This window comes from Mus musculus, chromosome 12, assembly GCF_000001635.26.
Source record: "Mus musculus strain C57BL/6J chromosome 12, GRCm38.p6 C57BL/6J".
Taxonomy (NCBI): Eukaryota; Metazoa; Chordata; class Mammalia; order Rodentia; family Muridae; genus Mus; species Mus musculus.
This window is the reverse complement of record NC_000078.6, coordinates 75,714,193-75,740,325: the sequence shown is the minus strand read 5'-3', so window position 1 is coordinate 75,740,325 and position 26,133 is coordinate 75,714,193. Positions and strand designations below refer to the sequence as shown.

General features: G+C 43.0%; 1 protein-coding gene across 1 annotated transcript; it reads left to right on the top strand.

The window, feature by feature from the left end:
* The first annotated feature begins 4,596 nt into the window (after positions 1-4,596).
* Positions 4,597-26,078, top strand: Sgpp1 (sphingosine-1-phosphate phosphatase 1). Its single transcript, NM_030750.3, has 3 exons — positions 4,597-5,413; positions 17,585-17,674; positions 23,662-26,078. Exons 1-3 carry the CDS (start codon positions 4,763-4,765, stop codon positions 24,211-24,213), a joined length of 1,293 nt encoding a protein of 430 aa, NP_109675.1. The 5' UTR covers positions 4,597-4,762; the 3' UTR covers positions 24,214-26,078.
* Positions 26,079-26,133: the final 55 nt, after the last annotated feature.

The following is a 26,133-nucleotide window of genomic DNA, read 5'->3' as shown; positions in this document are numbered from 1 at the left end:
CTGGTGCATCCCTGTAGTCTCAGGGCGCAGGAGGAGGCTGAAGCAGGGTCATTGAGAGCTCCAGGGCAGCCTGGGCTACAGAGACAGGCTTTGTTAAAACAAAACAAAACAAAACAAAACAAAACAAAGCAAAAGGCTAGGAGGTAGTGTCACATACCTTTAATCCCAGCACTAGGGATGCAGAGGCCACCCTGGTCTTCAGATGGAGTTCCAGGACAGCCAGGGCTTTACAGAGAAACCCTGTCTCAAACAAACAAGCAAACAAACCAAAAAACTTTCAGGGGTTCAATTTCTCCTCAGAGGAAGGAGTTATTCATTTGTGCATGTAAATTTGATTCCTCTCTTAATGGAGGCTTCTGAAATTTATAGTTCATGAATGCCTGTCAGGGGCTTGGAGATTTATCACACTAGTGGAACACTTCCTTGGCATGTGCTAGGTCTGAGTTAGAAGCCAGCACTTCAAGATGAGACAGAGAAAAATGTGGAGCTCGGATGTATTCCAAGGAAGGGCTTTTAGCTATAGTGTCATGCCTTATGAATGCTTCAATCTTACAGTCCTGCCTAGAAGTTTGTTCTGCTTATCCAGCAGGAGTGAAAAAGCAAACAAGGCACTCTCAGTACCTAGCAGACAATTCCCATTCCCTCTCTACCACTTTCTATTGTTTCAATAGCACTGGTGAAGTGGCTTAGCTGGTAACAGCTCCTGCAGCCCTCGGATACCAGTCTAAGAAACCCACTAGATAATCCCCAGGACCCACATAATGTGGAAGAGAAGAACATACTCCACAAAATTATCCTCTCACTTCCTCACTGATGCCATAGCATGAGCACCCACCCATCCCCACACCCCCCCCCACACACACACACATAAGCAGCAATAATGATAGGCTAGAGAGATGGCTCAGGGGTTAAGAGTGACAGCCTTTCTTGCTGAGGAATTGAGTTTCCTTCCAGGACACTGAAAGGGCTGCTCAGACAGCTGGAAACAATACCCTTTACATTCTCAACGTTTTCTTTTTCTTTCTAGTTATTTATTTGGAGGGCGGGGGGAGTTTTGAGACAGGGTTTCTCTGTGTAGCCCTGGCTGTCCTGGAACTCAATTTGTAGACCAGGCTGGCCTCAAACTCAGAAATCCGCCTGCCTCTGCCTCCCGAGTTCTGGGATTAAGGGTGTGCGCCACCACGCCCGGCAACATTTTCTTTTTAAATTAAAAGATTTCCAATGATAAGACCTCAACAATCTTTTGATCTCCCCCACCTAGTAAAACAATTGTTTACACAAAGGGTGATGGCCTTGGGCAGCTGAACCCTTCTCCCCCTTTTTTTACTTCCTTTATCCAGATTCTTTTAAAACTAGCCAGTCTTGAAAGACTGTGGGGTCAGACCCCAGCCAACGGGGAAATATCACCACCTTCCTTGAAATAAAAACAAACAAACAAACAAAAAACAAAACAACAAAACCACGTGAAAGCTGTGTTTGCTGGAGCAAGCCTTTAACCCCAGCACTGGGGAGGGTTGGGCTATCTCTTGAGTTTAGAGCAGCTACATAGTGAGTTCCAGGCCAGTAAGACCCTGTTTAAAAACAAAACAAAACAAAACAAAACAAAAACCAAGAACAAAACCAAGTGAACTTCCTGCCTCTAAGTTTCCGTGTGTGTGTGCTCACACACGCACTCGCTGTGTGTTGTGTGACACCAGGAACATTTGTTTCCAACACCTAGAAATTAAGTATTATGCTTACCCCAGTGTTGTAGTAGCACATGCCCTTAATCCCAGTACTGGGGAGGCAGAGCCAGACAGATCTCTGAGTTCAAGGCTTACCTGGTCTATTGCAAAGTAAGTTCCAGACAGCCAGGGCTACATAGAGAAACCCTGTCTCTAACAAAGAAATGTAATTTATAATTCCTTAGCAGAACATTTAGGTCTCCTTACAGTGAGATTTCACATTACTCCTCTCTCTGGTGAACTCCGGCTGTTTTAAAGCCCCACTGCCATTCTTTAGATCACAACAATTTAAAGATTGTCAATGAAAACTATTTAAATAATATTTAATCTGTTCGCATAGGTTAGAGGACAAAGCTGTAGAAGTCAGTTCTCTCCTCCTTGAGGTGGAACTCAGGTCCTCAGGTTTGGTGGCAGGCCCTTGCTGCTCTGAACCCTCTTATCAGCCATCAGAGTGTGCATTTATGGGGTTAAATTCCTTCTAAATGGAGTACACAGACATTCCCAATTTCCATTGAAATTTCACCAGATTTCTGGAAGTGTTTTTCTTTTCCTTCCAGCAGAGGCTACAGAGCACAGAGTTTTCACAATGTATACAAGACCTAATGACAAGAGTGGCCTTTGTTCAAAGGCTCTACTGGAGGTGGAAGGCACAGGGTCAGAAGAGTAACTACAAAAAGTGCTTGTTCCTGATAGAGAGCCAGTAGGATTTGTGACAGAAATTCAGACAGAAATTAGGAGAACTGGGTTTGAGATACAGAAAAAGAATATACAAGTAAGATGTTAAATAAAAGTTACAGAAGTCACAGAAGACCTTTATTTTAGACAAGGCTCTTGCACTAGGCTCAAAACAAAAACAAACAAAAAAGAACTAACCAAAAACAGACACTCCTTGCTAAAGGTCTGTGCCATAAAACTCAACCTGACTCTATCTCCACTCTATAAGGAGAGTAACTTTGAAATGGCCACTTTCCCCACATTTTATTTTTTGAAAATACTTTAGCCCCTCCTGCTTCAACTTCCCAAGTGCTGGAATTACAGGCAAGCAAAACCATACCCAGTTTGGAGGCATGGATTTTTTTTTTAAGTTCATACATTCATTTTTATTCCTTCAATTATTCAATATTTGTGTTGGGTGCTAAGGATATAGAAATAGAGGGTAGTGTTTCTGAGGCAGAGGCGAGAGGATGCTACAAGTTCGGGATCAGTCTTGTTTATATAGCTAAATTCCAGGGTATCCAGGTTACATAGTTAGACCCTAGGGGTGGAGGGGACATATAAAAAATTATGTGTGATGTCCATCCTGTAACCCTACAATTTGGTGGTCTGGGGTTTCAAGACAAACAAAATACTCAGTTGTAGCAAACACCTGTTAGCTCAGTACTTGAAAATCAGACTTGGTCTCCACAGCAAGTTTCTGGCCAGCATAGCATGTTTTATTATAGATTATTTTTGCCAAATGCTAATAATGGTCTTTATTATTCAGAAACATCAACTAATAACACTACTCTGTGTATGTTCTGCTGGGCCCAAACTCAGAGCTTCCTGCTTGCTGGCTAAGAAGAGACACCCATAGCAAACCATGGTTACTTTGTATACCATTCTTCAGGCCCAGTATTCCTTTTCTCATGCTTGTCTGCTTTCCTAGGCTGTAAACGCTTTTACTTATTTTGATACAGTATCTTGTTATGAAGCCCCAGCTGTCCTCAAACTCCAAATCTTCCCATGTCAGCCTCCAAGCGCTGGGATTCGTCTGTGCTCCCTCAACCTTTCCAACCTCAGCAATTCCAGGGCCAGGGACTCGAGGCAATCCTCTTTATGACTGCAGCAAGTGGAATAGGAGGAGCTGGGAAGCAATCTTTCTTGGGAAATGAAACTATTTCTCATGGCTTACCAGCATGGAGCATTTTCCAGCCTCTTTCTTGGAAGTAGTTCAGTCTTTAATTATAGACATTCGTTTGCCTTGACTGAAAATAACTTCCTGGAATTAAAACTTTGAAATCTTTTAATAAAATCGGATCCATCTAGAAGTTAAAGTCAAGTTTGTGACTTGCAAGACAATCCTGTTAAGATTCTAGTTCAGCCTATCAGATTCCAAGTTCAAACCTGGCATGGTGCCCCAGTAACCCCGAGTCTTGGGGGGCTTCACCAGAAGGATCAACAGTTCAGGGCTAGCCTTAACTACATAGCAAGGCTGAGGCCAATCTCGGCTAAATGATATACCCTGGTTCAAAAACAAAAACAAAACAAAACAAACAACAACAACAAAACAAAAACAAAAACAAAAAAACAAACAAACAAAAAAACAAACCCGAAACTCACAAAAAGAAAACGATAAAAGACAAAACAAAAAATACCCTCAGAATTCTCCACGCTACATTCTCCCACTAACTATGTGTTCTGAGCAATCTTGCTAAGTGCTAGAATTTATTAAGGAAATTTTACACCTAAATTCGCTTAAGAGACGTATGTGATGAGTGACAGTCAGATTTTACTTGGTAGGTGACTGGCTTTTCCTTTGCAGACCACAGCTGTGTCAGCGATCACATACCCAGGCTCTGTCCTGGATTATCTACGGTTTTCTAATCTTGCCACCGCTGGTCAATTGGCACGTGGCTTTCCGGACATCAACCATCCGAGACAGCTCTGAAATTAGTTGCTAATTAATGGCGTGAGTCGGACGATTCCGGTTTCGCGGCGGTTACTTTGCCTCCATTCATCACGCCCCAATTGATTCCAGGCTAATAAAAGCCGCGGGCAGCTCCTGGGTCACCAGCCCTGCCTAGACCCGCACTGTTCTTCGCACAGCAACCAGGAGCACCGGGAGGCGGGGCTTCGGCGACAGCTCCGGGCTGCGCGCGCGGCGCGGGCCTCCGTGAGCGCGCCAGGGGAGGGGCGCGCGGGGCGCAGGGCGCGCGCGGCGGCCGCTGCGGCCTGTTGGCGCGGTCGCCGGCAGCCTCGAGCGAGTCGAGCTAGGCACCGTGGCGGCTGTGGCTGGCGAGGAGCGCGTGGCCGGATCAATTCCCGAGTGGCCCGCGACCATGTCCCTGGGGCAGCGGCTGGCTCTGCTGGCCAGCCGTCTGCAGGAGCCGCAGCGGGTGGCGAGCTTCCAGCGTCTGTGTGGGGTGGAGGTGCCGCTCAGCAGCCCGGCGGCGGACGAGGATGCAGAGACCGAGGTTCGCGGAGCCCCGGGAGAACCCCGGCGACGGGGACGGCAGCCGGGCGCTGAGGACAGCCCCGCCAAGGCGGACTGCTGCGGTGCCCCGAACGGCGTGCGCAACGGGCTGGCGGCCGAGCCGGGCCCGACCGGGCCCCGCCGCGCGGGCTCGCAGCGCCGCAACTCGTTGACGGGCGAGGAGGGCGAGCTGGTCAAAGTGAGCAACTTGCCGCTCTACTACCTGTTCTGCTTAGGCACGGAACTGGGCAACGAGCTCTTCTACATCTTATTCTTCCCCTTCTGGATCTGGAATCTCGACCCCTTTGTGGGCCGGAGGCTGGTGATCATCTGGGTGCTGGTCATGTACCTGGGCCAGTGCACCAAGGACATCATCCGCTGGCCACGGCCGGCCTCGCCGCCTGTCATCAAGCTGGAGGTCTTCTACAACTCGGAATACAGCATGCCCTCCACGCATGCCATGTCAGGCACCGCCATCCCCATCGCCATGTTCCTGCTCACCTATGGCCGCTGGCAGGTACGCTGTGCCCCTCAGCTCCACGGTCGAGTTTCCAGTGCTTTCTGAACTTTCTTTTTCCCCTTTTTTTAAAAATTTGCCTCTTCCCGTCCAAAACCCCAACCCACAGGTTCTCACAGTACCCACGCAGGTCCTGTCAGAGTTCTAGAAAATTAACTGATGACGGTTCTTAAACACTAAACTGTATTTTAATACAGTTGGGTATAGTTTCTTAGACCCCCACCCCCCAAGGAAACACTTTTCGTGCATTGAATCCTTGAGCTTAGACTGAGTTTTTAAACTTAGTTCGTCTGATGCACAGTGGTGATTCAGTGTACTTAAAATGAAACACTTGGTAACTGAGACCCGGTTTCACTGCAATACATGGTGTTTACAATGTAAAATTAAAGAGTGTTTTCAAAACAGTAGTATAATTTCGGCACAGGCACATTCCAAGCACTAAAGTAATGACAGTTAAGAAAAAAAGCCGAAAGGTAAAGGAACAGAATCTAGATGAGTTCGTCGTAAAGGATTGACTGCAGGTCTGTTAAGACACTTCACTTCTGTCTCTGGTCTGGAGAACCAGTTGTTAGTTGCTACACTGTTACTATGGCGGTAACTGTAACCCTGCAGTTATAGGCTTTGCCTTCCGAGGAGCTGGATTGGTTATAATGGCGTTTGACATCGGGGGCAATTTGTCCATCAAGAGTTTTTAATGGTAGTCATTTTTTTAATTTGCCTGCGTTTTGGGGCTTCCCTAATTTGAGCTTCCTAGGGTTTGTTTGCAAGTGATACTTGAGTTTACAATTTAATTATCTTTCACACAGAAGCAAAATATATTTGTCTACTGGTCTTGCTTTATCTGTCTTAAATTGTATGATTTGTTAGTCTTTCGGACCAGACTCTTAAGAATAAAGTGCATCGGTTTTGGAGAATCTAGGAAAACTCATTATCTTTTTTTTTAACTCCCTTTTATTGCACAAGATTGAGAAATGCCAACTGTGCTGTAAAACTCCATTATAGGCTTACTTAACCCACGTTGAGTTTCAGTATGGGTAAATGTTGCCAGTATCATCCCAGGCCCTCTCTACTGTGCAATTCATCTGTTTTACAGTAACAGAAATCAGGCATGGACCCAGGAAGAATGACGGAATTAGGAGGGGAGACTAAGATAGAAAGTTCTTTTCTTATTTAACCCCTGGTGATACATGGTCACATTTGGATTGTAAAAACAGTGTTGCCTGTTTGGGGTGGAAAAAAAATATCTAAAAATTCCCATCTGATCTAATTATTCCAGAAAGTGAGATTGTCAATGTGTTCGGCATGCTGTTTACTGTGACTGTGTGCTGCTGTTTGTCTTACTGATGGGGGACTTTCTACTGTCTCTTCTCTGATGGGCTGCTGCTAACACTGCGGGAGGGGGCAAAGGAGAGGGAGAGAGAGTGAGAGAGAGAGAGTGAGTTGGTTCTGCTCTTTAGTTATTCAGGACACACGCTAACAGGAAGTCTGAAAATAGTTCTGCTGAATTGTTTATGGGGTGTAGCTATCAATATTTTAACATTTCAAGGCCACTTGAATAATCAGGCTAAGCTTGTATTCTAGTTTTTGTTTGGTTGGTTTTTAGGCAGGATCTCACCGTAACTCTGGCTGGCTTGGAACTCACTATGTAGCTCAGGCTGGCCTCAAACAGGAATTATACACAACCTATTGTATTTAATTCAACATTTGCAAATCATACAGGCTTTGAGATTGCAGCCAGGCAGGGTGATAGAAATCATCTAGTCTTAAACAGATCTCTAAGGCAACCATCAACCCACTCTATGTATATAGATTTTTCCTATTGTGAACATTCCATACTGGAGGAACCTTGCACTATCAAGGCTGTTTAACAGGATTTTGTTTTTTCACTTAGCTTTTTTTCTTTTTCTTTTTTTGGGGCTTTTCAAGACAGGGTTTCTCTGTGTAGCCCTGGCTGTCCTGGAACTCCTCACTCTGTAGACCAGGCTGGCCTTGAACTCTCAGAGATTCCCCTACCTCCCAGGTGCTGGGATTAAAGGCATGTGCCAACACCACCTGGCATTCACTTAGCATTTTAAATTCTTTTAACAGTTTCATACATGGGCATACATTATATATATATATATATATATATATATATATATATATAGTTTACCTTCCCAGCAGCCTATTAAAGATCATGTTGTAGTATATGCCCAGGACTTGGTTCTTTTTTATTGGTGACTAGTGTTTCATTGGATGCATTTTTTTCTCCATCAGTTGGTGGCCATTTGGGTTTTTGTTTGCTTATTGATTAATTGGTTGATTGTGTAGTGTTGATTGTGTAGTCTAGCTGGCCTGGAATTCAGTATAGAGGAGGCCACTCCTAAACCTGTAATCTTTTTTTATTAGCCTCTCAAGTGCTGTGATTACAGGCAGGTATGTCTCAGTATGCTTGGGTTGGCATACTTCTATTTTACTTCTTAAAAGGATTTATTTTATTTGTGTTTATGTGTGTTAGTATGTGTGTGTATACACATGTGTGGGTACGTATGTGTGTGTGTGTGTGCATACAAGGGTGTACTCAGGTGCCCATTGGTGATCAGAAAGGAGCATCAGGTTCCCTGGAGTTGCATTTATCTGAACGCCGTGATTTAGATGCGGGCCCTCTGCTGGAGCAGCTAGTTCTCTTCATTGCTGAGCCATCTCTCTGGCCCCAGTGATGGATGATCAGGGCTGGAGAGGTGGCTCAGCGGTTAAGAGCACTGACTGCTCTCCAGAGGGCCTGAGTTCAATTCCCAGCAACCACATGGTGGCTCACAAACATCTGTAATGAGATCGGATGCTCTCTTCTGGAGTGTCTGAAGACAGCTACAGTGTGTTTATAATATAATAAATAAATAAATCTTTAAAAAAATAAAATCAGCATTATTTTCATTATTGGTTCTAGGAATTAAACTATTTAACTGCAAAGAGAATGTATAGCTACAAATGGAAGCACTTATTCACCTCTCATTAGTTTTATTTTTGAGAAGTGAATCTGGTATAACTTCTTCCACATAGATAATTAACTGCTCTTATTATCAATTTTGAGTAGTTTTGTCTTATAATTTTTTTTTCATGTATTTGTAATGTCACTTCTACCGTGCATCAGGTTCCTTGATGAGTGTGGCTCTGACTAGGTTCCCAGGTGTATCGTTGGTGTGCTTGTCTACTCTGTGCTCTTGCACTTCCTGTCACTGTTTTAGACCAATCTTCATGCCTGTTCACCTAAAGTGTCTACCTAGAAGGTTGTAGTGGCTACTTTGACTCTTTGCTTTTAGTTTATTTTGTTCCATGATGGTGAATGTTGAAACCCAGGCTTTTGGCTGTGTCCATTTAGTAGTATGTGTGTGTGTGTGTGTGTGTGTGGTTTTAGATCGAACCATTTTTCATTTTGAGACAGGGTCTTCTAAATTGCCCAGGTTAGCCTTGACCTCACTTTGTAGCTTGGCTGAACTCCAGTTTGGAATCCTTCTGTGTCACCCTCCCATGTAATTGGGATTACACGTCTGTGCCACCACACCCAACTCTCAGTATACATTTTAAAGTCAGCTCTTTAATGGCCTTGAAAAACTGTGAGCTTTATTGAAGTTGCAATGAAATTGTCTGTTAACTGATAGAGAGAATTGATAGCTTTACAGTAGTTAATCTTCTGAGCTATGACTATGGCCCATGCACTCATTGTTTTTTCTAGTCGTTCCCAAGTAAACGGCAGGGTTTTCTTCATGGAGGTTAAGCACTGAGGTTGATTTCCAGTTACTTTACATTGTTGTTACTATCATGATATAAAAAGCGACAGATTATTTTATACTTTGAGCTGACCTAAGATATCCTTGTTGAGCTTTCTGTTAATTTAATAATTTGTACAGCAATTCCTACATGGTCCTTATATAGGAAATTTTATCAACTGGGAATAACAGCAGTTGTATTTCTTTTATTACAAGTATATATTTTTATTCTCCCATTGAGTAAAGAGCTTTAATGAAGATGACAATTGTCTCAACAAATAAAAACGTGTTAATTTGTCATAGTTTCTATGCCACATGGCATACGTGGATGTGAGAAAACAAATATGGTTGTTCTATCGAGATGGCTCTTCAGGAAAGGCTTCTGTCTGTAGCCCAGGGAAAGTTCTAGATCACTGGGGACAGGGAGAGCAGTTCACAGAGATGATCTTGCCAGCTCAAGGGAGAGGCAATAGGAGTCTGTCTCCCTGTCAGCTCTCTCTAGCACACCTTGGCCTGCTGCCGGCTTTGTCCTGTTGTGTTTTGGTTTTGAGTAGTATCTGAGACTGAGCCCAGCCTCTCATGGATTAAGCATGGATTTTGTACCACACCCCAGTTTGCTGTCTTGTGTTTAATGCCCCATGAAGTATGGTTGGATTTTACACGTTTAAAGCATTCAGAAAAAGCTAAAAGAATATTTTATGGCAGGAAACTTACATGAATCTTGAACTTTCGTTTGTTGCTAAAACTTAGCGGAACCTGATCCCATCCTTTTAATGTTGCATTTTTGTTTCTCTTTGTGCTGCTTCTAGATATAAAAGTTCACTGGTTTCGACAAATGGACTGTGCTGTTTAGGAAGCATGAATAGACTTTCCCCCAGCACTATATTTTATTTTAATTTTTTGTGGCAGTGTTTCTTTGTGTAGCCCTGGTTATCCTGGAATGTACTTTGTAGACCAGGTTGGCCTAAAATTCCTGCCTCTGCCTGCTGAGTGCTGGGACTAAAGTCGTGTGCCACTGCCACCAGGCCTCACTAAGCTTATCTTGAATTTGATAGATTTATTTACTTTTGAGACAAGGTCTCATTGTTTGTCACAAACTGGCTTTGGAACTCTTTCAGAGTTCTGCCTGCCTTTGTCTTTGCTGGTATTAAAGATGTATACTAGCAAATTTAATTCTTTTTTTTTTTTTTTTTTTTTTTTTTTTTTTTTTTTTTTTGGTTTTTTGAGACAGGGTTTCTCTTTATAGCCCTGGCTGTCCTGGAACTCATTTTGTAGACCAGGCTGGCCTTGAACTCAGAAATCCGCCTGCCTCTGCCTCCCGAGTGCTGGGATCAAAGGCGTGCGCCACCACGCCCGGCTAATTTAATTCTTTTTAAGATTTATTTTATGTATGTGAGTACACTGTATCTGTACAGATGGTTGTGAGTCTTCATGTGGTTGTTGGGAATTGAATTTTTAGGACCTTTGCTCACTCCAGTCAACTCTGCTTACTCAGTTCCTGCTTGCTCCAGCCCAAAGATTTATTTATTGTTTTACATAAGTACACTGTAGCTGACTTCAGACGCACCAAAAAAGAGATCTCATTATGGGGTTGTGAGCCACCATGTGATTTCTGGGATTTGAACTCAGGACCTTTGGAAGAACAGTCAGTGCTCTTACCCTCTGAGCCATCTCTCCAGCCCAAATTTCAGTTTTTAAAGGTAGAATTGACAAGTCTTCATGACTTATTGGATCTGTCATTAAGGAGGAAGAAAAGAGAAAAGATTATGTCCAAATGTCTGGTTTGGGAAGTATAATTTGTAAAGAAGATATATGTGTGTGTGTGTGTGTGTGTGTGTGTGTGTGTTTTAGAAGCATCTTGTATTAAATTTGCAGGGTCACCAAGGAGCTGGTACCTTTGGTATCCATAAAACAATCACCTGTAACGACGAAGGAGGCAGTTCTCTTCATGAAAGATGAGTACAGATTTGGTGCCAGCACGTAACTGCCAAGTAGAATCATGAGAATGGAATATCATCCTCAAAGAGAACACACAATGAAAATTTGAGGTCCAGCAAAATACCTCATAAGATACCAACATTTAAGGACTCAGTGCCTGTCAAAGCCACGTGCAGGGGCTTGAAATATGGCCCAGCAGTCAAGAGCCAACACTGCTCTAGCAGAAGACCCAAGCTCCTGCCACAGGTAGTCCACCACCACCTGTAACTCCAGCTCCAGGGGGTCTGGTGCTGCCTTCTCCTGGCTCTCAAGAGTACTGGTAGGCATGTGCATACACTCTCACATAGAACATATAATTAAAAGTAAACCTTAAAAAACAGACACCATGCCAGGCACGATGGTGCAAGCTGTAATTCCAACACTGGGAAGACAGGCAAGTCGATCCCTGGGACTCCCTGGGCAGCCTGTAGTTCCCTTGGTGAATGACGGGTCAGTGTGAGCTCTATCTCAACAAAATGTAGTGGTTCTCTAGAAGAATAACATCCAAGGTTGTCCTCCAGCCTCCACACGTAGATGTGCACACACACATACATGCAGAGGGAAACGTAGACACACAAATCAACATTTAAAGAAAATCTTAGGGAACTGCAGAGATGGTTCAGCCCTTAAGAGCGCTCGCTTACTGCACAGTTTGGATCCTAGAACTCATATAATAGGCTGGGTGTCCTGAGCATACATGTAACCTCAAACTGGAGGAAGCTGAAACTGGATTGCTAAGGCTGGCTGACTTCTATCTTCACTGAGAAAAACAAGAGCCCCAGGTCCAGAGAGAGACCCTGCCTCAAAGAATAGGCAGAGGATAATGACACCCCCTTCTGCTTTCCACATTCTCATATAGACACAGGCACCCCCACAGACAAATGCTGTCTCTTGCATATACAAATAAGTAATTTTTTAAAAAGAAAATATCTTAGAAATAGTTAAGGTGAGGTAGGCATATACTTCTTTAAACCTAGCACTCAAGAGGCAGAAGCTGGCTGATCTTTTGAATTTGATGCTAGCCTAGGTATAAGGGCTACATAAAAGTCCCCTTTAGCCGGGCAGTGGTGGCACATGTCTTTAATCCCAGCACTTGAGAAGCAGAGGCAGGAGGATTTCTGAGCTTGAGGCCAGCCAGGTCTACAGAGTGAGTTCCAGGACAGCCAGGGCGATACAGAGAAACCCTGTCCCGAAAAAAACAAAAACCAAAAATAAAAAAAAAAAAAAAAAAAAAGAGCGGAGAGATGGAAGGGAGGAAGGACAGGCAGCGTCTGAGGTGTGTGAACCTTGCGGTATTTGCAAGCAGGGTTCTCAAAAAATGCATCTTGACTAGGTTAAGCAAAAAGAGGAAGTTGATCTGCAGGAATATCTGGAGCATTTTGTAGAAACCAAGTATAAGGAGGTTCTGGGGTTTGGGGGCCAGACTGTGGAACAAGCCTGCCTCAAAGCACACTGTATGCGTCCATACAGCCCTCCCTCCTGTGTCTGGGCATGCATGTGCCTGCTTCATCTGCGTTATTTACAAGTCAGACAGCAGAGACTGCCCTGAGCTGCTAGATCTGCCTGCTCAGGGCCAAGCGTCCTCCCTAAACTCAAATATTGATGGTCAGAGGAGTCGGTGTGCGTGCCTCTAGGGCCACACCATAGGTCTGCCCAGCACAGTAAGATGAGACAATACCTTAGAAAAGAATATGCCTTAGACAAAGCCAGAAGTGAAAGTAAGAGAGCGAGTGTTCTGGAGAAGCCATACGCACTGAAAACTCACACTTTGCAGAGACTGAGAAATGGTAAGGGCTGACATGTGTGTCTCCTTATCATTTGGAACCGATTGGGACCGCAGTATATCAAGTTCGTTATTTTGTATCTAATATAATTAAGACCACATCATAACTCATGCTTGTTGCTTTGCTTAATATGTGTGATGCTTAGTTTCACGTGTAATTTTTTTTTTTTTTTTTTTTTTTTTTTTTTGGTTTTTCAAGACAGGGTTTCTCTGTGTAGCCCTGGCTGTCCTGGAACTCACTCTGTAGACCAGGCTGGCCTCGAACTCAGAAATCCGCCTGCCTCTGCCTCCCGAGTGCTGGGATTAAAGGTGTGCGCCACCACGCCCGGCTTCATATGTCATTTTTGCTAGGATGCCACATGCAGATTTTTTTGTTAGGTAAAATTAGCATCTTTATTTCCAGTAAACTTTCACTAAAGCAGATTACACACGCACACGCACATGGTTTTTCAAGACAGCATTTCTGTGTGTAGCCCTAGCTGTCCTGGAACTTATTTTGTAGTAGACCAGGCTGGCCTTGAACTCAGAGAACCGCCTGCCTCTTCTGAGTACTGTGATTAAAGAGCGCCATCATGCCCAACTAAAGAATTATGCTTAATTTCTAGGTGTTGGAAGTAAATATTCTGGGTATCACACAAAGAATCACAAAGGAAAGCGTGAAGCAGGAAGTTTGCTAGGTTTTGTTCCGTTTTGGTTTCTTTGAAACAAAGTCTTACTATGTAGCTCTGTCTGGTCGGGAACTCACAGCTGTTGTACACTCAGAGCCCAGCTCTGCCCAGTGCTGGGATTAAGGGCTTGCCCCGGCTAGCCCAACTTCACTTGGCTTTTATTTCAAGGCAGGTGGTGATGATGTTTCCCTATTGGCTGGACTCTCACCCCACAGTCTAAAGACTGGCTAGTTTTAAAAGACTCTGCATAAAGGCAGTGAAAAAAAAGGGGGGGGGGCAGGGTCCAGCTGCCCGAGGGCATCGCCATTTGTGTAAGCAAATGTTTTAGGAAGTGGGTACGACTTAGTTTCATATGTCAGTTTTGCTAGGCCACCATATGCCTACTCTTAGTGAATATATATTAGTCCTTGAAGAAGCTACCCTTGAGAAGAAAAAAGACATTTTTTACATAGACAAGTCAAAGTGCAAAGAACAAAAAAGGAGAAAAAAAAAAAACAAATTTAAGGTTGGAAAAAGTAAATTTCTTTAAAAAAAATTATTTTTATTTATTTATTTTTTTTTTTCTGAGTAGCCCTGATCTGTAGACCAGGTCTTGAACTCAGATCCATCTGGCTGTGCTTTCAAGTGCTGGGAATGAAGGGGTTCACCACTTTTTAAGTATTTATTTATTTATTTATTTATTTATTTATTTATTTATTTATTTGGTGTCTGTCTCTCTGTGGGAGTCAGGGGACAACTTGGTGGGAGTCAGTTCTCTACATCTGTCCATGCACTGACCTTGGGTAGACAGGTTTGCCCCAGGAGAGAGATTTGAGCTACACCTACGTCCTTCCCTGGATCTTCAGCCTGAGGGTTTGGCTCTTGTGAGCCTCTACCATGGCATGAATTAGCTCCTCAGTGTAAATTTCTTCATATAATGGACAGACATGCTCTCTAGGTTATTTCTCTGAGGAACCATGTCATTCCACTCTTTAATTCATGCACAGTGCCGTGAGACTGAGCCGGGCCCCACATGTGCTCCACAAGCGCTCTGTGGCTCCACAAGCGCTCTACCACTGTGGCCTCCTTTTTTCCTCCTTTTTAAGACAAGTTCTTGGTAATTTCCTTACTGTGTGGACCACACTTACTTTGACTACCAATCTTCCCGCCTCAGCTTCTCAAGTAGATGTTTTTTTACACTGCAGGCGTATTACTGTCCTAAATACTAATTACCTCCTTTTAGATAGGAGGAACCTGAAATAGATTTTTTTTTTCTGAGACAGGGTTTCTCTGTGTACCCCTGGCTGTCCTGGAACTCACTCTGTAGACCAGGCTGGCCTCGAACTCAGAAATCCGCCTGCCTCTGCCTCCCAAGTGCTGAGATTAAAGGCAATGCGCCACCACGCCCGGCGGAACCTGAAATAGAAGGGCATTGCGTGGCCACCCTAGGGTCCCACAGTTGAAGAAACAGAAACAGAATCAGCCTAGCTTACAGCCCTGTAAACCCCACCTCGACTCTTTGGGAGCTCTCTTCTCGGAGTCAGCTAGTCAGGGTAAGGGTGAATGCGTAAGTCTCCTGCACCTGTGAATTCAGCAAATTCAGTGGGCGGAGGAGCCGATCCTGGCCCGAGCAGCGCACAGCTGCTATCTCTTCCATGCTGGGGTTCTCCGAGACACTCTGGCATTGCTCCAACCCCCCTCTCTCTTCTAAGACAATTTAAGGGGATTTTTGTGGTTCATGTTTGAGACTCCCAAGAAATGGATTTTGTAAATGGAAGGTAGTACGTCTGTGTATGTGTGTTTGTGACTGGTGAAGGTGGTAGACATTGTTCCTCTCTACAAAGTTGCCAAGCCCTCCTCTTCGCAGTACTGTGTGATGTAAGCCATCTTCTGACGGTTTTGATATGTGAATCCTTACCCACATTGCTGTGCTTAGTACAGACTCCTAGAGTTGCCTAGTCATTGTATATGTATGCATACTGTGTATGTAGATAGATGCATATAGTGTATGCATGTATATATGTATATTGTGTATGTATGTATGTATATGAACATGTATATTGTATATGATCTCTTACATACCGATGTGCTTTCCACACGAACAACAAGTTTGATTTCATTAGCAAGAGAAATCTGTCTGGATTGTGCCACCATTGCCTGGTTGTGTGAGAGGAATTCAAAATGGATTTTTTTTTTCCTCTGCTGTCGGTGTTTGTCCCGTATTATACAGTTATTCTGAACAAATTAAATGGTGCATAAAAGGCCAGAGTGTAATTCGTCGATAGCGTGCTCTATGGCATTCAGCTATTGGTTCAATCCCTTAGTGTCTCAAAACAAAACAAAACAAAAGATTAGTTTAAAGACAGTTTTTGAAATTGCTTTAATTGCAAGTCATTTTATTGGCTATTTTTGCTCCCCCAACCATGCGAGCGAATGGAAGGCGCCACAGAGTACCAGACCGTTCTGATCCTGTGTGATAAGCAGTCGGGGAGCATATCAGGCTGAATAGAGCCATTTTGTAGAATAACTGAAGGAAATGTTGACTTGGGTTTCCTTCTTATCAAGGTCACCGAATGAAAAAGTTAACAGTGCTATGAGATTAAAAGTAGCTAAGCCAGGTTGTTGACTCACGCCTGTAATCCCAGTACTTGTGAGGCAAAGGCAGGGGGACCAAATTCAAGGTTATTGGTCCTTACACAGTGAGTTTGAGACCAGCCTGGGCTGAATGAAACCAAAAGCAACCAAACAAACTAATGCATCCAGGAGAGGGAGGTGCCTAGGAGAGGAGGGTGCCTAGGAGAGGAGGGTAGCTCACGCCTGTGATCCCTGCGTCAGAGGCTGAGGCGTGCCTGGCATGGGAAAGCCCTGGGTTCCATCCATCCATAGCGCCATAAGAAAAAAATCATTTAGGCTACCATATAATTTGTTGGGCTGTATTTGTATGCACTTGGAAATAGCGTAGAACACTTACTCATTTGTACTCTATTACCACCTCCCTTTTTAATTTAAGGACAGGATCTCACACTATGAAGCCCAAGCTGGTTTCTCACTGCAGCAGTCCCCCTGCCTCAAGCCTTCTTTTCACTCCCCTCTCCAACCACTGTCTGCAGTTTCTTTTAGGACCTTGAAACCATCAGGCACAAACCACCAGACCATGCTCTGCCCACGTTAACCGTGCTCCCAGTCAGTCCTGTTTTTCTTCCCTCCAACCACAGGACACAAAGCCAGCTCTGTCGCTGATACTGCTAATTCCAAGAGCAGCCTGCTTTACTTTTTCCCTTTATATGTTTCTGGGTGTCCTGCAAGTCACCATGCAGGCCAGGTTGGCCTCAGACTCATAGTGGACCTCCTGCCTCTGTCTCCCTGTTGCTAAAGTTACAGGCATGTACAATCACCGTGCTCCAGTCCCACCAAAATTTTCCTCAATGGGATTGTCATTTGAAATTTAATGGAGAATGCAGAAGTAGAAAACTAATTACAAAGTATTCCTCCAATGGGGAGGGAAACCACCACAAGGCAGATTGCAGATGGCAGCCATTCCTGGATGGGAAAGAGTGAGCCAGTCTTTGTTGCCAGGGAAGTCGGAGTCCTTATAGAGACTGGATTTGGGTGGTGTTCCAGAGCTGCTCCTGCACCTTGGTTAAAGTGCACACACACACACACACACACACACACCCCCCACATAATTTCAGTGGTGTTGCACACCTTTAACCTCAGAACTCAGGAGGCAGAGGCAAGTGGATCTTTCTGAGTTCAAGGCCAGCCTGGTGTAGAGATCAAGTTCCAGGACAGCCAGGGCTACACAGAGAAACCCCATCTCGAAAAATAAACAAATAATAATAATAAAACCCTAAGTCATTCTTGCAAAAGTATCTGTTACTGTTTGCTGTGTACGATCCTTGTTAGGTGGTGGAGCGGAGAAAGCATATAGCTCTTGATAGGGTTTGATGGCATAGTGATATGGTTTATTTGCTTCTTTGTACCTGACTAACTTAACTTTCCCCCCTCTCTCTTTTAGTATCCTCTTATCTACGGGCTGATTCTCATTCCCTGCTGGAGTTCACTAGTTTGCCTAAGTAGAATCTACATGGGAATGCATTCTATCCTGGTAAGGAGACTGTGTGTGTGTGTGTGTGTGTGTGTGTGTGTGTGTATACATACCTATAAAATATAAACTATATTTTTTTTCCTGACACTGGCAGAAACTTTTAGAAATTTAAGTCGAATGATTAGTATGACCTGTTGTCGATACAAAGGAACACACGAGCAAAGCAAGAGTATCCTGGGAAGGCAGTTTCTTTTCTGTTTAAAAAAAAAAAAAAAAAAGGTGTGCTGAAACCAAGCCAGCTAGCAAGCTCACTCAGTTTTTACTTTGCTGTAGGTGGTGTCTCCTCCTACCCGCAACCCCTGTGGCTAGTCTTCAAAGAACTGGTTTAAAGAACCCGAAGAAAATGGGGAAGGGGTCAGTCCCCCCAGGCCATCAAGTTCCAGGAGTGGGGGAAGGGCTTTGTGTGAACCAGGATTTTACTAAGTGTGGGAGATTAAGAGATTTACATAAAAGTTTTACAAGGTAAAGGAGATTTAATGGAGTATTAGCTCCTGATAAGCAAACTACCTTTGATAGACTGAAAGAAAAATCCAGCCTTCCTCATTTGCAGAACTATCGGGTCAGGATCATGATTTGTGGTCTGCCTGTGTCTCAGCCTTTCTCGTTCAGGATCATGATTTGTGGTCTGCCTGTGTCTCAGCCTTTCTCGAACTTTCCCTCCAGTGCTGGGAGTGTCCAGAAGCCCTGGGAATGCTATAGCCTTTGGTTGGATGCCTTTCTCTTCTCCTAAGCCATTCCTGGAAGGGAGAGAGTGAGCCAGTCTTTCCTCCCAGGGAAGCCCCAGTCCCTGGTGTTCCTCACAACCTTTCCCACATTCTCCTTCTCCTTCTCTAGAGCGGCCAGGTGCCCCTTCCCCCATTTGCCCTAAACTGGAATGGCCTCTTACCTTTCTGTCATCCCACAATGGTCTATGGGTTCCTTAGATCAAATATCCCTTGTCTCTCACAAGGTGCCCTAGGGATTTACTGCCTGTTAGCTTGGAAATGAAGGACAAAAAAAAAAAAAAAAAAAAAAAAAGGAAAAGAAAAAATAGATGGCAAAATTTATGAAATCTTAATAATTTTCCCTGATGGGTCATACAGATTGTTGTTGTTGTCGTCCTCCTCCTCTTCCTCCTCCTCCTCCTCCTCCTCAGTATTTTTAGAATATCCTTTTTACCTACAGCTCTAGTTGGTGACATGAATCTGGGAGAACTAAGCCTAAAAATGAGGCAGACTGAAGTCTCCTGTAATAGCTAACAGTTTATACCCTGAGGCCTAAGAAGGGACACCCAAGTAACATTCTCTGGAGAGCAAGCTCTATATAATCACAAGGAAAAGCTTCACAGGGCAAAATCATGTTTTTGCACAGAGGCACAGGACTAGCAAGAGCTGAGGTAAGGCTCACACTGATCCTCCTCCTAGGAGGAGCACGAGAGCACATTCTACACGCAGTTCTGAGCTCTGAAGACACTGAGGTCACAAGACTGTTGTTTTCTTGACGTTTTCTCCCAAGCACTCAGGATTCTCACATGACTCCATTCTTAGACTGTGCTGACAATGCTCCACACGTAGAACACGGTGTGAGCTGATTGCGTGGCTGTGGGAATATTGGCATCGCTCTCACCGCTCCTCCTGTTTTATACTCAGACCACACATTTTTACGTGCTGTCTGTCTAACATCACCAAACTCTGCTGCCGATAACGCTCTGCCTTGTGACCCCTTCCACCTTCACAGTTGGTGCTGTCACCTCTGAAAGGCTACCAGATGGTCACACTGTTCTGCTGTTGTTTGAGTGAGGTTTGGTTTGGTTTAGGTCTCACTCTATGTCCTGGCTGCCCTCAAGCTCAGAGAGGCCCTGCCTCTGCTTCCCTGGGATCATATGGCATCTAGACTGGTTTCTTTTTGTTTTAAATTTCTTTTTAAAGATTTATTTATTTTATGTATATGAGTACACCGTTGCTGTCTTCAGACACACCAGAAGAGAGCATCAGATCCCATTACAGATGGTTGTGAACAGATGTGGTTGCTGGGAATTGAACTCAGGACCTCTGGAAGAGCAATCGGTGGTCTTAACCATTGAGCCAACTCCCCAGCCCATCTAGACTGGTTTTTAATCTTACTTTTTTGTGTCCTGGACATACAAGGCAAGTACTCCATCAGCTGAACATATCTCCAGCCCTGGTTGTACTTTTTTTTTGGGGGGGGGGAGAAAGGAAGAAAAGTGAATTGCCAATATTTTTTTAGGAAAAATGTACTTTTATCTTTAAGTTTATTATCATTCCAAGAGGACTAAGTGATTGTTGAATATGTGATCTCAAAAACACTGTTTTTAAAAGAGAGAAAGAAACAAAAAGAGAAAGAGAGAGAGAGGCACCAAGCACATGCTTTTAATCCCAGTGTTGAAGAAGTAGAAACAGGAAGATCACTGTGAATCTGAGGCCATCCAGGTCTGTACCCTGAGTTACAGACCAGCCAGGGTTGCATAACGAAACCCTATGTCAAAAAACAAAAGGAACCCCGGGGGTGTTTAGCGATTGATCAGATATTTCTGCTGAATTCAGTGTACTCTTTATACACTAGATTGCATCCATTCTTGAGTCACCTGGAGTAAACACAATATTGACATTAGTTGTATTATTTTTTAAATTTATTTTATTTTCCTTATGTATATGTGGGGAGGGTGTATGTGCACATGACTGCAAGAACCTGCAGAGACAGGTCCCTGGAACATGAGTTATGGGTGGTTATAAGCCACCCTACGTGGGCTGGGAAACAAACTTGGGTCCTCTACAGGGACAGTACATTCTCTTAACTGCTGAGCCCTGACATACTGCTTTTCAATTCCTGAATGGGCAGGCCCGATTGTTGATTTGATTTTACTTTATTTTGCTTTTATTTATTTCAGTACCACGGATTAAACGTAGGGACCTTACCTGTATCCGGGCTACCTGTATGCCAAGACTTTTTTTTTTTGAGATCGCATCCCAGCCACGTTGCCTATGCTGATCTTGAACTCTTGTAACTACAACTGACCTTGAACAGTCAGTCCTCCTGCCTCAGCTAATTTAATCCACTCAAGTAGTTGGAATTATTTTTCTGTACTACTGTATTGGTTAGGGTTTTACTGCTGTGAACAGACACCATGACCAAGGCAAGTCTTATAAAAAACAACATTTAATTGGGGCTGCCTAAAAGGTTCGGAGGTTCAGTCCATTATCATCAAGGTGGGAGCATGGCAGTAACCAGGCAGGCATGTCGCAGGAGGAGGTGAGAGTTCTATGTCTTCATCCAAAGGCTGCTAGTGGAAGACTGACTTCCAGGCAACTAGGGTGAGAGTCTTAAGCTCACACCCTCAGTGACACACCTATTCCAACCAGGTCACACCTATTCCAACAAGGCCATACCTCCAGATGGTGCCACTCCCTGGTCCAAGAATATACAAACTATCACAACTACCATGTCAGGGAACCCTAATTGTTTATTCAATGACAAATCTGCTCCCAAATAATATATGATTTGTCTCATTAAAAACAGCTACAAGGTAGGACTAGGTAGGTGGCTCAGCAGTTAAGAGCACTTCTTCCTCTTACAGAGAACCAATGTTCAATTCCCAGCAGGAATGTAATCACAACTGTCTAACTCCAGTTCCGTGGGGGTCTTTTGCCCCCTAGTGATCTCCAAGGGTTCCTACATGAATGTAGTGCACATGGACTCACACACACACACACACACACACACTATAAATAAGAGTATTTACAAGGGCCAGCAAGATGGCTTAGTAGGTGAAGGCCCTAAAGTTGTGTACTACCATGCCTGGCAACTTTCCTTTTCAAAGTAACACCCGGTACAACTTTCAAGTATTACAAATAATAATTCTGCGCACTATTCAATAAAATATTGCTTGTTTGTATTTCAGCAGTTGATATTTTGTTTTTGATGCAAGGTACTATGTACCTACGCTGGTTTTGAACCTGTGGTGCTTCTGCCTCTGTCTTCTGAGTATTAGAATCATAGTGTGAATACTATGAATCTGATAATATCCCCTCAGTTTGTACTTTTCATATCTTTTAGTATTTAAAATAATTACTTGTATTTTGATTTATTTTACAAAACATAACTGGTGTCTTCACTGTTAAGTATGAAACTAGCATGGGCTATAGGTAGAGTGTACCCCGCAGACGCCTCACAGATACTCAGATACAACACTGCCTAAGTTGTTATCTTCATTAGCATTAAGAGCACTCTAATAATAAATAAATAAATAGGAATACTTCATTATCACTTGGCGTACTTGGCTAATTGTTTTTAATATGGGCTTTTCTACTTGTTTTTCCTAGTCCCCCCAAAAATAAAGATTACTATATCTGGGTTTTTTCCAGTCATTATCAAACATAGCTTTCAAAATTCATTTTTTTTCCAAAACAAGGTTTCTCTATACAGCCCTACACTGCCAATCTCAGCAACCACAAACAAAAAAACAAAAGCAAAAAAAAACAAAAAAACAAAAAACAAAAAAAACAAAAAACAAAAAAACAAAAAAAAACCCAAAGTCAAGTGTTTTTGACTTGACCACTGGCCCACCTCTCCAGCCCTTTGTTTGTTTTAGAGACGCTTTTCCAATACAGGGTCTTGCTATGGACCCTGTGGTAGCTTAGAATTCTCTATGTGGTCTAAAGTAGCCTCCAACTCACAGTTCTTAAAAAAAGAAAAAAAAAAAAGGGAGCCATTAGAAGACAGAGACTTTGATTTTCATGCTAACATCACTTATAGCTATCTGAAACTGGAATGTTTATATTTTCTTGCTTATATTGTTACTTCCAGTTTTACCCCTAAAACATAAACTTCATGAGTAATAAATACAATGTTTCTTCTGCATGTGTCAACATCATGATAGCAAACATATTGTTCAGAACCTGACTAAATTTACATACATTACATATGTAGTTAATGAAAAAGTAGGAAAGTGAAAACAGTCCTTTATTAATAAATCTTTTTTTATTGGCCAGGTTGTGGTGGCCCACACTTTTTTTTTTTAAAGATTTCTTTATTCCATCTAAGTACACTGTAGCTGTCTTCAGATGCACCAGAAGAGGGTGTCAGATCTCACTACGGATGGTTGTGAGCCACCATGTGGTTGCTGAGATTTGAACTCAGGACCTTCGGAAAAGCAGTCAGTGCTCTTAACCACTGAGCCATCTCTCCAGCCCCTGGCCCACACTTTTAATCCCAGCACTCACAAGGCATAGGCAAGTGGATGTCTGAGTTTGAGACCTCAGAGATCTGAGACCAGAGACTCTGGTCTACAGAGTGAGTTCCAGGACAGCCAGGGCTACACAGCGAAGCCTTATTTCAAAAAGCCAAACAAACAAACAAACAGAATCCTTTTTATCATTAAAACAAGTTTTGGTACAATATATTTTTTGATTGATCTAGTTATTTTATGTATATGAGTACACTGTAGCTATACAGATGGTTGTGAACCATCAAGTTCTTGCTGGGAATTGAGCTCAGGACCTTTGCTCGCTCCAGCCCAAAGATTTATTTACTTATTATATGTGTGAGTACACTGTAGCTGTCTTCAGACACAGCAGAAGAGGGTGTCAGTCAGATCTCATTACAGATGGTTCTGAGCCACCATGTGGTTGCTGGGAAATGAACTCAGAACTTTCGGACACTGAGCCATCTCTCCAGCTCCCCCCCACACCCCCCCCCCCCGCAATATATATTTTTTAACATTTTGTTTTGTTTTGTTTAGACAGTGTTTTGTGTAACCCTGGAACCTCTAATTTTCCTGCCTCTACTTCCCCACTGGTGGGATTATAAGTGTGCAACAATATGCCTCATTTTTGCAGTGCGGGAATCAAATCCAGGCTTCATGCATGCTAGGCAAACACCCTACCTACCAGGCTTCCGCCCCAGCCCAAGTTCCAGTACATCGGTATGGTTGGTTTGTAAGGCTTAAAGTTAAAAGAGCACGATACTAACTGTACTTTTATCTTTTCTAGGATGTCATTGCTGGATTCTTGTATACCATTTTAATCTTAATTATCTTCTACCCATTGGTGGACCTGATTGACAACTTCAACCAAACTTACAAATATGCGCCGCTCATCATCATCGGGCTTCACTTAATTTTGGGCATCTTCTCTTTCACCCTTGACACCTGGAGCACATCCCGAGGAGACACGGCTGAGATTCTGGGAAGTGGTGCTGGGATTGCATGTGGCTCACACGCTGCTTATACCCTGGGCCTATCCTTAGAACCTTCTCTGCACATGTTACCCTTAGCTATCCCCCCTCTTACTGTAACTCTGTTTGGAAAAGCCATATTACGGATCGTCCTAGGAATGCTGCTTGTACTGTTCGTGAGGGATATCATGAAGAAGATCACCATTCCTCTAGCCTGTAAACTCTCCAGTATTCCGTGTCATGACATTCGCCAAGCAAGGCAGCACATGGAAGTGGAGCTGCCATACCGGTATATTACCTACGGGATGGTTGGGTTCTCCATCACGTTTTTGGTCCCCTATGTATTTTCCTTTATTGGTATCTCTTGATGGAGGAACACTGTTTGTTATAAGAAAGGAGGCTACCAGCTATATCTAAAGCTATTCTCTAGGTAAAACTTGGATCAGAGGCTTCTGCAAGAATTTGACTTAAAGAAGTAAATTCTGCAGCCAGTGCATTCTCTCATTGCACACCAGATGTTGTTTTACGTGGGCTGAGCTCTCTCAGTGCTGAGAAATGGCGCGCCCATTTAGAATGTTCACCAAATGTTTGGGGAGTTCTGTGCTGTTACAAATTGTAGTTATATATACCATATATTAAGGCACACGGTGTGCAAAGGTGTGTCTAGTATATATTATATATACAACTGTTTACCTAACAACAGTGGGGTGTATTGAAAAAAATCAGTAACAATATGCAGTTGTGCCCAGGTTTTTGGAATTAATGCAGGCATGTTGTTATTAACAAATAGGCTTAGTGTTTCTTTCCTCTGGGAGCCATTTCCTAGTTGAGTTGGTAATTAGCAGACAGAAATCTGTGTGCTACCGCACACTTGACTTACTGTCTCTCCCCACACTGCCAGCTCCCTTCATTTACCCATGAACGAGAGGCATTTCTAATGGACCAAGTTTTGGGGGAAGTTTGCTGTTTGAGATTTTTTTTTCCATTCTTAAAGTTCTGTACACTGTGTTGAATGTATTTTTTTTCCCAACTGTTTTGGTCACACCAATTCAGGTACTGAATTTTATTGCTTGCTAACTGTGCCTTTCTTTTCCTGAATTAAGAGACACCATGTATACTGTGATATAAAAGTGACACTCTAATTCTATCATAAGCCACATCATCAGGCAAATATTTTTAAAATATATATATCAAACTAACAGAAGTAAATGGCCCATAACTCTTCAGTCGTTTTTTAGAAAGAAATGTGGAATTGCTAAGTTTTCTCACTAATTTATTGGAAAGCTAAATGGATAAGTATTTCCATTTTTGTAAGTATTTTTCTGTGCATTGCAAGTTATTGGAACAGTATATATATGTAAGTACGTTGTCTTGATTGTGTATAGTACAAATAAATACTTCCAGGGAGTGGAAACATCACTGAAATTTATAGATGAGACAGTGTATACCCTTCCTATGTACACAAGCCATTTTTCTAAATTATTTGAAAAGGATTGGATTTCCTACCGTTATCTTTTAATACCCCACTCTTTAGCAATCTAAGGTAGATTATAAAATCCAAACGTGAAATATCCGTAGCTAAGATTCTATTATTTTTCCCAACTAATTATTTTTACAGTGGTAAATTTGAGTGTAGTGTTAAGCTATTCTTTCCTGTCTGTGCCTTTATATTTTGAAGTGTGATTGCAATTAGGTTAACATTACGTTTATTTGTGGTGAGGTTTTTTGTAAAGAAGAGAATTAATTTTCCATACAAATGAACACCAGGTGGAGGTAATGATTTTAGTGCAATAATCTCTGATTATTTAGAAGGAAAACGTTTCTATTTTGGACAAGGAAAGTATCTGAGCTTCTTATTTTTTATAATTCTCATTGAAAGCTTGGGGGCTTGGTAGTTTTTACCCACAAAGAATCTGATCAACTTTAAGCAAGTAAATTTGGACCCTTTGGCCACCAGGAGAAGAAAGCGAGGTGCTTAGAAAAGAATCGGTACGCAGGGAGCTCAGAAGCTGCGGAGAGCAGGGATTGCTCCACAGATGTGCTCTGTGAGTTGAGCTATAGACAGGGTCCCCCACTTTGGGTCTGTTATGCTATTAATTTTTGTGTGTCACTTAAAAAGAATTAGAAAAGATTCTATTTCTCTGTGTTTGTTTTTGTTTGATGACAGTTCTATGCTAAATGTATTTTAAAATAAAAGCCGAGATCAATACCGAAAAGATCTTTCTTCTTTTTGCCTGTTGTTCACATGTCTGGTTTTTTGGGGTGTGGGTGGGGAGGGGGGTGTTTGA

Coding starts and splice junctions, on each gene's coding strand:
- Sgpp1 (NM_030750.3), top strand. CDS start 4,763: ATGTCCCTGGGGCAGCGGCTGGCTCTGCTGGCCAGCCGTCTGCAGGAG. Junction 5,414..17,584: donor TCACCTATGGCCGCTGGCAG/GTACGCTGTGCC, acceptor TCTCTCTTTTAG/TATCCTCTTATCTACGGGCT. Junction 17,675..23,661: donor TGGGAATGCATTCTATCCTG/GTAAGGAGACTG, acceptor TATCTTTTCTAG/GATGTCATTGCTGGATTCTT.